Here is a 12,799-nt window from a genome sequence, read left to right on the forward strand (position 1 = left end):
CTGTTGGAGACCGACACTACTTAGGGCTAAAAACCACAAGATCATCTGCATACATAATGTGGTTCACTAAGATATTCTCAACCATACAACCAGTTTTACAGGTATTCGGGCATTTAAGTCATCCTTGTAAAGATTAAAAAGAGGGACAAAATTCCTCCTTGTCACACACCATGCTAACCCTAAAGGTGCAGAATTTATTGCCCCATTTTACTTGCATCATGTGGTGGGCATATAAACCAGAATTCTCTTTATATATTCTGGCACCCCTCTTTGTCTCATTTAAAAAAAAAAAAATCTCATGGTTAACTCGATCAAAAGCTTTAGATGCATCAATAAAACACATATGAATTGATGAGTTTATATCTCTATACTTATTTACAATTTCCTTTAAGGCATACATGCACAGATCAGTACTGTGTTTAGCTTTAAAACCAAACTGGTTATCTGTAGAGTTAATAAACACATTTATCATATCCAGCACAATTTTCTCTAGAACTTGAGACAAAATACTGGCTACCGCTATATGGGCCTGTAATTATCTAAGCTACCCACATACCAGCTTTGTCCTTAATACCTGGTACTAACAAAACAGACAACATTGAATCTGGTAAAACACCATGAATCATAAAACCAGAAAAACAAAGAGCTAAAAGGGAGCTAATCTCTTACTTCCGTATTTTAAGATGTTCAGCAGAGATATGATCTAACCACTTGCTTTTTTGTCAGCCAATTTGTTTATAGCTTGTTACACCTCATGTGTCATAATCATTATATATCATTATAAGTGTAGTCAACATTATAATTCATTTTGCACACAATCAAAAAAGTCTCCACAACTCTGCAATATTATCTGCTCCAGAAACTCCATCTGTACATATATATCCTGCAATTATTAGAAGTTCTCACTTCTTTCCAAAAATCAGCAATATTATTATATAACAACTTCATGGCCATAGAATCTGCCCTCAGGGTTTGCTCATTTTTACAAAGGCCCTTGTCTGGATCTGCCCGCCATAACCCATAATTTGGAGGCTTCCCATTCCCATTATATATAGGCCTATATAATGTGCACATGCAGTGTAAATATATTGCCCTTAATTGTGATGGTAATGGGGGAGAGAGTTACTGACCCATATATCAATTAAACAATATCCAGCCTCACTCCCAAAATCACTTTTATATTCACAAAATTCATATTTTATGGGGATATCCCACAGACATAGCCTAATGATTTTTATGCTGTACAAACTGTATATTCTGTCCTCTAACCCTAAATCTACCCATCACAGAAAAGTTTCTGCATTTTTACATTAAAAAAATAAAACAAAACACACACACACACACACACACACACACACACACACACACACACACACACACACACACACACACACACACACACTTAAATGATTTATAAGGTGTTTTCCTTGTGGGGACCAAAAAAAAAAAGTCCCCACAAGGACAAGGATTTTGGATATTACCATCTTTGTGGGGACATTTTGTCCCAGTGAGGTAGGGTATACCTAAACCACACACACACTTTTTTTTACCTTTGTTCATTTAGAATAATGGTTGTTGAAATTGACATTTGGATTAATTAAATAGTGTCTATGAATGGAAAAAATGGCGATTAACAATAACAAAATAGGATAACAATAGCAAAAATATTAACTTTAACCTTTTTTATTTTACAGTAAATGATGCAATACTTTTTTTTTTATTATTGAACAAGTGACATCTCAGATGTCGGCACTCAATTGAAAAGAGAACTTCTGATTGGATTATAGCACATCGAAACCAGAGCCGTCATATTTAACGGCTCTGCTCTGACCGAAACAAGCAATGCAAAAGTAACGAAGGCTCTGATTGGACACACCCAGCGATGAGAAACTCTGATTGGACGATTGGCGAGCGAGCTCATCAGTTAATGAAACAGGTCAAAGTCAGATAGGAGAGAGACACTCTCACAAGTAGTTCTGTGGAAAATGTTGGAGACGGCGGTTGCATGTAATATCTGTGGCGCATCCTACACATTACCCGGTAAAAAAAACAGCTAAACTTGAATGTTATGATAATTCGAAAGTGTATTTTACGTTATGCTACACGCGCATGTTTGAAAACAACGTGACCGAAAATTCCAGAAAAGCGTTATAATAAACATTTATGTATTTGTCATGGTTTATGAAATCTAATGTAAATATTGTGGGTTTATTAATCTGGTGGATTATGCTTTTTATTTTTCAGAAGATGAAGCTGTGGGGAATCTCCCGCACGTGCTGTTGTGCAGTCATATCTTTTGCAGCACATGTCTGCGCGCGCTCGAGTCACCTCAGAAAGTCATCACGTGTCCGGAATGTCAGGTAGTTTACATGGATGAGGAAAAAAGGCCAGGGGAAAATTATATTGTCAGTGAATAACGACTTAAATTTCAGTTTCTTCCTCTCCCAAAGTTGCACCCAAAGACATGCATTTTTAGCGTTATACGGCCCCCTTGCATTTTATAATGTTCTTGTCTACATGGCTTGACAGTCCCTCGTCACTGACTATGCTTTTATCCTTTGTAAAAGAGCAGTGTATCCACCTTTTTCCTAACGAGCCTACAATGGGAGGCACTTCCGGTTGGGGGAAGTTCCACTCAAAAAGACTGAAACAAATTATATCAAATCATAAAGTTGCACTGCAAATAATCCTTATCCGTCAGTTTGACATGATGAGCTGCAAATTTTCTTCCATGTTCTATTTTCAGAAGTCAGGAGAATAACATAATGCTTGGTATTTTAATGTGACACATTACAGACTTGGTCGGTGTCGAGTCATAGCTGGGGGCGTGGCGTGGGGGAAAACAATCCTTTCCCCCTCACTGAAAAGAATGGCTTTAACCCAGTATGGCCTACATAGAATCATTTCTGCCACTCGACAGAGCAAGATACATAGAAAAACTGAGCCGTATTGTCTGGACAGTATCTGTGACTGGACAAACGAACCAACAGAATTGCCAGATATGTCATTTTCTCGTCAAAATGCATGCTGCTCCCCCGAATATTACACGATTACAGTCTTTCGATGAATTTCATTCAGTGTTCCTGAATTTAATGGATTTAGAGTATGCATTACATTTAACATTTTAAAGCAACACCAAAGATTCTTTTGTACCTTAAAATAATGTTTCCAAAATCGTTTCAGTGGTTCATCAACTCGTAACAGGGTGAACGGCACTTCTGCATTCGCTTTGCGGCCCTTTATTGGCTTTAACTGCACAATGCAAGTTTGCCAGATCGGGTAGCGGATCTGTAGTTCGAATGAGACATAAGAAACTACAAATTTGACTTGCTTTACGGCAATCGTTATAATGTCATTATTTTGTTTTTCTTCGTTTCTGATGTCGCAATACATCATGCTTTTATAAAATCATGCAACATACTCTACCTTGTCTGTGGACATTGTTATTTCCAAAGCTGGTGCTGGATAAACAAATAGAGTGCGTGCGACAGTAGGGTCTGGTAGGCTAAATTATTTACGACAGCGGTAATGGACAATTCAGCTTCCAACCTATAGGGGGACCGAAGAGGAAAAATGCTTTGGTGTTGCTTTAAAATGATCATAAAACAGTCTTGTGCTATGAAATAGATATTTTTTCTGAATATGCCATGTGCAGTGCAAAGGGCGTTTAGGTATAAGTTTGTTTGGGCTAGAATATAAACATGAAATGCGCAGAGTCTAATGTAAAACGTTAATTTACCGCAGTAGGTTACCACGTTTAACAAAAATTTGTCAAAAGCCTAAAAGCCAGTTATTGATGAGCTGTTTGGCATCAATGACACAGGTTTAGATAAAGTTTAGATGTCTGTCAGTTTTCTGTTGTCTTGCATGCATGTAGTTTTATTTGTTAAAATATTATTTTTTCTTTACAGCCATGCACAAATGAATTCCTAGTTTCTATGGGTTTCAGGATTTGCATTTTACAAAGCAAATTCGGAGTTGAGTTGTCTGTCCGTGTCGCAATATTATTAATTGCCTTGAAATTCCTCACAAAAATAATTTTATTTGCTTTTTTTATAGCAACCGTCTTCATCGAAAGACTGGGTGATTTATGAAGTAGGCTATTATGTAGTGTATAATATTTGGAGGAGCAGCATGCATTTTGACAATGAAATTTCATTCAAGTGTTGTACATGCAATGTGACTATCAGCTTGTAAGCTTGAAGCAAAAACATGAGCCCAGCACTTAAAGACTTTTGAATGTTTTGTACTAGGGGTGCACCGATCCGATATTAGGATCGGATATCGGCCGCGATACTGATAAAATAGCTGGATCGGGGATCGGAAAAAATAACAGATCCACGGGCCGATCCAGGTTTTTTTTTTTTTTTGTCGTCGCAGCAGAACCTACGTCATTCAGCTTCACGTGTGTCGCATGCTAGAAGCAACATGGAGCGAGCCAGAGGCCGTTTCTCAATACCAAGTACGCAAACTTCGGACTTGCGTCCGTCCTTGGTAGTTCGGACTTGCCAAGTTCGACTTTGGAGAACGAACTCCCGAGGACGAGAGGATGCGAGTCCGGTTATTCTGCAAATGGAACAGCAGCGCTCTTGATCGCGTCACTCAGCTCGCTCTGGCTACTCCGGTCATCTCTTTATGTATATTTTAGCCAACAATAAAACGAAGTATGTTATAAAACACCACTCTGCCTCTTTTCATTTAAAAAAAAAAAATTAAACATATTAATGGCCACATAAATGTGGTTCAGGCAAACGCGTACATTGATTATCTTTACTGCATATATTTATAACAACACGAAATATAAAACACAACCCTGCTTCTTTTTGTTTTCATTTTTAAAAATATGAAACATAATGATAATTAAAACTGACATTTAAATTTGCCATTGCTAATTAGGTGAGCATTCACAGGTCATGTTTGTGATGGTGGTGTGACACTGCACTACATTACAATGTTTGGTTATTATTATTTGTATGTGTGATCAAGTTGTTGTTCGACCAACTTTTTATTTTTTTATTCTCAGGTACAGCTGCTATGTTGCATTTTAAATTCCTGTTTGCAGGACTTTGCACTTTATATTTTTACATGTTTACAATTTTTGGAAACTGTCAGATTACTATTGTATGTTTGACCAATACACTGTTTTTTTGTTTCCACTGCTACATTTTTTTTTTTTTTACATTTATTTAAAGAAGTTTGATTATATTCTATTTTCGATTTGAATGCACAATTGTTTTTTAAATAAATAAGAATTCAACACATTACATACATCTGTTATTTTGTCTTAGTTATGTTTAGTTAGTAAAGTCTGGTGCCTTTAGTCTCTTCAAGGAAGGTATAAGGTGGAAGGTATACAGTTTATTATTAATTCAACTATAGTATCGGATCGGTATCGGGTATCGACAGATACACAAAGCCCAGGCATCGGTATCGGTATCGGGACTGAAAAAGTCGGATCGGTGCACCCCTATTTTGTACATCAATAACCTCATATATTTTGTCGCTATGTGATATAGCTCAACGTGAAAAACTACTTTATTGATAAAGCAGTTTTTTGACGCAGTTCAAGTCCCGTGACAAGTATGACTTTATTGGCGTTTTTGTTAAACAAACTTTTGCCATTCCAAGTAATTAAATCCCTTGGTTTGCATCTTACAATAATACCAACATCACGTAGTAAAATGTTTAATTGTAATGGACGTATTTCACAGGCTTTCGGAATAGACGAATGGCTCTGTCTGTTTATTCCGCAGTATAATAACTGCCAAAACTTACTTTTTTAACTTTATTAGAGGTGCAGAAGGCCACACAGCAACTTTTCGGTATTGCACAAAGGATGTACATAACTTTATACCCTTTACCATTAAAGAAGAGACATAAAATAACAGGCTTGTAGTTGTTTTGTGTCGTTAAATAAATGTATCAATAATTGAAAGGGGGAAAAAATATTCTCAGTCCTGGCAATTTTTTGTATAAATTTCAGTACCCTATCAGAAGCTATAAAAATAATAAGTTCCAAAGTAATTGTTCAAGTAAACAGTAATTTAAAAAAACAAAACAAAGAAGTTGCAAGCAACAGTACAGATAAATTCAAAAGAAAAAAGAAATTAAAGAGCTTGTTTTTCAGGCAGGCCTAGGTCTACCATTAGTATTCAAGTTAGAAATACTAGAGAAATTGATGTCTAATGTTTAATTGTAAATCTTAAAAATAGTAATATGAAACGGTTGTAAGCCTAAATATGTCCAATTTAAGACATGTACAGTAGGTAGGAAATACAAAAGCCCTGACACGGAGCGGATAAGTACAGTATAAAGCAAGAGAGAGCAAACTTTGAAATGACTCCTCAAAAATGTCAGTAATTAAATTATTTTTCTTTCCTTATTTGTTAAGTGGGGGTGTAATAGTCTCCATATTTGTCAAAGTAAATGGCATTCAGTTAATTTTCACATGTTAAGGAAACCACTAAAATTAGCCTGTAGTGATGTCATGCACTTAGTAGTCTTTAGGTGTTGGGGATTACATTTTTAAAGAGCCATGAGAAGTAGCTTAAAATTATACTTCAATCACATGAACTATTGTATATAATAAATTCACAAAATTGATCATATCCTGACTCTAAATTTAATTGGATTGGATCTTTACTAAAATAAAATATTTGGGATTCAACCCCTTGGTTTGCAGTGCTACTGAAGCAGCAATATCTGTTTATTAAATGCTCCTATGCAATGGGATTATAAGAAATTGGTGGTGTTAATTATGGAAGTATTTTTGTTTGTTTTAATATAGATGGAAACCCTGATTGGTGAGGAAGGAGTTGATGGGTTAGAGGTGGACAGCAGAATCATTGGCCTCATCTATACAGCACGGATGAACACAAAGAAAGAGTATTTAGCAAACTGAGATTAATGATATATTCTGATATATATATATTTTTTTTTATGTATATTTTTCATAACTTTATGCAAAACATGAGACATTTTTAGAACTATATTTTAATGAAACATTGGTTCAATAAGTTGCAATTGCAAAATAAACATTATTGTCAGCAGGCATTCTGGAGACCGGTGGAAATCTCAAAGGTTTAGGAGCCCACCCTCATATGCAGCCGTCCACACACAGGAGAATGCTGAAGGGGTACACACACTTTCCACTTGTATGACTTTGACCTGTAGTATATAGTCTCATCCTTTCATTGAGATCAGGTTCACTTAATATTCTCAGCTCAAGGTTAGAGCTCAGTTATGTATGTATGTGTGTGTATGTATGTTTGTGTAGAGGCCAGATGTAGTTAAAGTTTTGGATGAAGCTCTCATTAAAGCAATGGAAAACCTGAATCAACTTGATACACTTCACCAGGTAAAATGAGAAACTGTACAAACAAACTTCTGTAACCTTATTTTGTAGGAATGTTTTCCTGTGTAGGAATCAGTTGACTGGGCAACTGATTTTTGTTGAGATGTTACAAGAGACATTCATGTTTTTGATTAAAGATTACATAGACACGTTTTTTAATAATTAATGTGTAGAGATAAATTTATAATAAACATTGTCTTTTGCCATTCATGATTTCATGGTGATTTTAAACCTCTTGAATAATATATGCGATATTGCTGATTTGTGAAGCTTGTGTTTTGTGTATTTTAAGACTCTTGCCAATGGTATTCATGCTCAGCTGAAAAAAGAAAGAACTCGAATTGTCAGAGAAATTGATGAGGCCATTAACAAAGTAAAGAGCATTCTGCTGAAAAGGTATGTGGAAACAATTTTTAGAGGCACAAACTGAGATGAAAAATTCTGTGGAGTTTTATAGGTCCCAGACTTGGCAAATAATGCTTCTCATCAAGAACTTTGTGGAATTTGTAGACGGAGTACGTTGGTGTCAAAATTGAACGCTGTTGATCATCTCTTCACGGATGGTTGGAATGAGTGTAAGAGGATCGAAAAGCAGGTAAAAGATCTGCGCACAGCCATCCAGAAAGCTCGACACGTTCGTCAGGTTCCTTCTCTGGAGACCTATTGCAACCTAGACAAGGTAACGCTGTACTAGACGCCATACAGAGTTCTGCTTAATGTTAAATGATCTCAATGACTTAATTAATTAAGTTTAGTTTTAAATTCTAGGAACTAAGGCAAGTAAGATAGTTAGTAGCTAGTAGTTAGAAACTCTGAATTTTGTGAAAGCTCTAACTTCTCTTGTGTGGGTGAAGTGTAATTTTATTATAATCCTTGTTACCTAGTGTGCTTTTGTTCTTAAATGTTTTTGTTTTTTTTGTTCATTCTACATTCATTCCACCTCAAACAAACATTTTTATCAGATTTATTTCAGATACTGTATGTATATATAATTTTTTTTTATACATCTTAAAATAAGACATTCCGTTTCTAAGGCAACACAGTAGTATCTTAAACCTTCTCTCAAATTTGTTGCTATATTTATTTTTAATTGTTTTAAGATTTTGGAGACTCTACAAATTCCAGTGGATGTTGAGTCATATGACATGAGCTGTCTGTCATTGCGTTCAGGACTCAGGTAGATGACCATCGTACACAATTAGTTTCGGAGCTCCAGAATGCAATTAATAGTCACAAAATGAATGCACACAGCTCTGCTGTTTTTACATGCTTACAAAAAGAAAGGGAATAATTTACTCTTAATTTTGTTTTTTATTTATAGGTGCAGTCTTCAGATAGACAATCTTACTGAAAGTATGAGAAACTGTCTTAAAATCACAGATGTCGATGATGGTTGGTAAGTGTTTATAGAATGTGCTTTATTCAATGCGTGTAAAACCTCTTGACATGATTTTTGTCATTTTATTATCATGTCATTAGGGATGAAACAATGACCGGTTTCACAATAAAATGTCCTGACGATTAGTATTATCGGTTAAAATTTAATTATCATGAAAACCGTGTTTGATTATCGCGATTTTGTAAATGTGCGGTAAATCCTGTCTTGGCATCATTAGTCTGACGCAGGCGCACAAATGAAACGTTTTTTGTATGAGAAGACAGCGCTCAGGAGAATTTCAGCCTTCTAAGAGGACCAAATATGAGGTGTGGTCATATTTTGCCTTTTGCCTTTTTCCTGTGGGAAACTTATGAGAGGATGATGGTCCCCCTGTCTGCAGAACATGTAAAAAGAAAGTCACTGCAAAAGGGAAAACACTTCAAATCATATTCATGACCACCACCCTCTTTTATATCAAACGCAAGGTAAATTAACTTTTACCTCAATAGCAAAATTAAGTTGGGGAAATAATTGGACACAAAATATTGTTTTGAGTAGAAAGTTTATTATCTCACTTTTAATTAACGCAAAGCTTCCGCAAAAAAAAATTTTCATAGCAAGTGGCTTTGAACCAAGCGAACAAACAATTTCAAACAAGACTATTAAAGGTGTAGTTCACTTTAAAATGAAAATTAGCCTATGATTTACTCACCCTCAAGCATCCTAGGTGTATATGACTTTCTTCTTTCAGACGAATACAATCGGAGTAAACACCCTGACGCTTCCGAGCTTTATAATGGCAGTGGATTGCAACCAACAGATTGAAGCTCAAAAACGTGCATCCATCCATTATATAAGAACTCCAAATGGCTCTAGGGGGTTAATAAAAGCCTTCTGAAGCCAAATGATGAGATTGTGTAACTGAGATGTTTTAAAATCTTACCCATTTATAAATCCATTTTTTACAGTGTACAAAACAATCGTCAGGACAAGACGATCACTACAACAATATTATAGTAGTGTTAATACTACAGTCCTCTGATTTCATTTTCAAAACAATAAAAAACTGAGACACAAGACTGCAAGTTGCAGAATGAAACGAGAGAGCTCATCCGCGGTGATACAAGAGACATGGATGTGCGTGCTGTTATAATAATGCGTTGCTATTGACGACGGTCATATAATTTAAAGCTGCAGTATGTAACATTTGCATGCGTCTTGCGGAAGAACATTGTAGCCGGAGCTACCTCTCTCTGTTTATGTCTGATGAATCGCACAGGTACTGGGCTACTCTGCAGTTTTACAACCCGTACCAGCCTAAAATAGTCAGAATATAAAACCTTATTATATGTACCGTAGTATAATAATACAAAAACATGGTTTGGAAAATGGATTCATGATTTACTCGCTCATATACATTGTAAATGTGAAAAAAAAAAAGAAGCATACTGCAGCTTTAATGTTTAAGCTTAAAAGAAGTGCATAGTTGGTCATTTTATTTGTTGTTTGTTGATTTTTCAAATATAAAATTTGTAAATGTTTTCAGTGTGTTGCAGTTCTTTTGAAACATTTTTAAAACCGTGATAATATTGATAATCATTATAACTTTGGTCACTATAATCATGATATGAAATTTTCATAACGTTTCATCTCTACATGCCAGTATCAAAGAAGTTACTGTGGAGCCTTTCCAACATGTGAAAAGTGCTGAGGAAGTCTGGGACAGCTCCAGTCAGTCTGTTCCGAGAAATGCAGACCCCATTCCCAAAAAACAAAGCACACACAGCCCAAGTTTTATGGAGGATACAGATACAGGAACAGAGAAAGTGGAAATAGGTGTGTGTTTTCAGGGCTGGGTAAAAATAGTGATAGTGATGGTTATTTTTTTATTATTTACTGAGCATTTTCTTATGTTTTTATAAAATGTTTAATATGTTGAGCATGTTTTTTTAGCACGCAGTTATCCGGTTGCTGAACCAAGGTGCAATGAACGGAACAGAGCACTTAGAAAATATCGCAGGCAGCATTTTGAAAAGTCCTCAACTCAACAACCTAAAAGTATGTGCCTCATTTGTTGGTTAATCAGAAGAATGAAAAAACAAGACAACTCCCTTTTTCCTTGTGTTATTGAAGTGCATTTTGTGCCAAACGTGTTTGTTTGTTTGTTTTTTCTTCTGTAGTGGTGCACTATGCACTGGTAACACACATTGTGAACCCTGGACATTTCTACGTACGCTATTTGTTCGAACACAAGGCAGGCCAAAAGTTGGCCAAAAAGATCAACGAATTCTGCTCAGGAGAGAATTGCCACTTCACGTGCACTGATGAAATCAAGACGGGTATGTGCATGTAATCCCTTAATGTTAATGATGGTTGTGTATTTATCGTTTTTTGTTAGTATTGATTACACAGCGCTTACTTCATAAGTAATCATAATTTTTCTGCTACAATATTTGGATTCACCGTTTAAAGGAACACGCCGACTTTTTGGGACTTCAGCTTATTCACCTTATACCCCAGAGTTAGATAGGTCCATACATACCTTTTTCATCTCCGTGCATGCTGTAACTCTGTCTGACGCACCCACCGCTAGCCTAGCTTAGCACAAAGACTGGAGGTAAACGGCTCCAGCTAGCATACTGCTCCCAATAAGTGACAAAATAACGCCAACATTTTCCTATTTACATGTTGTGATTTGTATAGTCACAACGTGTACGAATAACAAGGTCACATGAGACACAACCATCTTCTAACCGTATACATACTGGGAACTATATTCTCAGAAGGCGAAGCACTGCTACTTCTGCGGAGTGATTTACTCCAGTTCTGAGCGAACTCTGCTCCTCACCACGGGGCTTCTCAGGCGCTGCGAGCAAATCACTCCGCCCAAGTAGCAGTGCTTCGCCTTCTGAGAATATGTGACCATGTTATTTGTACACACTGTGACTATACAAATCACAACATGTAAATAGGAAAATGTTGGCGTTATTTTGTCACTTATTGGGAGCAGTCATTTTTTATTTTTTATTTTTACAGATTGGGCTTTGGTCGGACTCGGGCTCATTTAGCTTTTCTCCTTTCATCGTGCCCATAATATACGTGCAGTGCGCAGGCTAATGTATGAAATATTGTTATTTTGATAATATTACAAATATGCAACGCAATATGCGATCACATGAGTAACGCGACGCGCGTGCAATGCATTAGGTGACAGTTGACCATGCAGAGCATCATGGAGAAGTTAGAGCGTAAGGAGTTACTAAAAGTTCCCAATACTTCAGGAAAAGCTGCATTTTGAAAGAGTTTTGATTTGATTACCGAGCCTGAAGCCTTCAACAGTGGATGCTATTCTTTTTCTTCACGATCGCGAATAAACAGTGAATGAGCCTACTCAGTTCAACGGATTTTTTTTCTCTTTATTATATTTTTATTATTATTTAACGTTAGCCAGTTGGCGAAGAGTTCTTTGAAACGTTGTTCTTCAGTAAAGTTACTTGACATCAAAAAAGGTAGGCTGTAAATCTTTATTTACTGCTGGATCACATTTGGCTATATAATATTCTCTACTGCATGCTTATGCTTCTCTGTAATGGACAGTCTGTATTAATATTTGTGGGCATAATTGTCAGTGGTGGTAGTTATGTTTGAGGCCTATAATAAAATTGTACCTAGTAGCGTGTGTGTGTGTGTCAGCTCAGAGAGAGCTCAAAGTGATATTGATGTTGGTCTCGGGTCAGGTTCGGGCTGGGGCTGGATTAGGGCTTGAACACCACGGGCCAGGTCTCGGTTAGGGCTGGATGTCATACTCTAGGCAGTATGCTAGCTGGAGCTGTTTACCTCCAGTCTTTGTGCTAAGCTAGGCTAGCGGTGGGTGCGTCAGACAGAGTTACGGCACGCACGGAGATGAAAATGGTATGTATGGACTTATCTAACTCTGGGGGATACGGTGAATAAGCCAAAATCCCAAAAAGTCGGCGTGTTCCTTTAAAATTAGCATTTTAAAATTGTTTTCAGATTTTATGTTAAAATGCATTCTCTGACCATGGCTGACGCGTTGCATGGGAAAA

At 36.5% G+C, this 12,799-nt stretch overlaps 1 protein-coding gene across 1 annotated transcript in view; it reads left to right on the plus strand.

The window, feature by feature from the left end:
- rnf17 (ring finger protein 17) overlaps positions 1-12,799 on the plus strand; it is a 43,797-nt gene that overhangs the window by 5,139 nt on the left and 25,859 nt on the right. The window contains exons 2-12 of the mRNA XM_084122691.1: positions 2,245-2,360; positions 6,788-6,885; positions 7,051-7,135; positions 7,277-7,357; positions 7,647-7,750; positions 7,865-8,033; positions 8,455-8,531; positions 8,676-8,750; positions 10,396-10,568; positions 10,686-10,790; positions 10,913-11,071. Coding sequence (XP_083978817.1) covers positions 6,788-6,885; positions 7,051-7,135; positions 7,277-7,357; positions 7,647-7,750; positions 7,865-8,033; positions 8,455-8,531; positions 8,676-8,750; positions 10,396-10,568; positions 10,686-10,790; positions 10,913-11,071 — 1,126 coding nt within the window. The 5' untranslated portion in view covers positions 2,245-2,360. The remainder of the gene's footprint in view (positions 1-2,244; positions 2,361-6,787; positions 6,886-7,050; positions 7,136-7,276; positions 7,358-7,646; positions 7,751-7,864; positions 8,034-8,454; positions 8,532-8,675; positions 8,751-10,395; positions 10,569-10,685; positions 10,791-10,912; positions 11,072-12,799) is intronic.

Source organism: Abramis brama, assembly GCF_963993115.1.
Source record: "Abramis brama genome assembly, chromosome: 8".
In the NCBI taxonomy this organism is placed as follows: Eukaryota; Metazoa; Chordata; class Actinopteri; order Cypriniformes; family Leuciscidae; genus Abramis; species Abramis brama.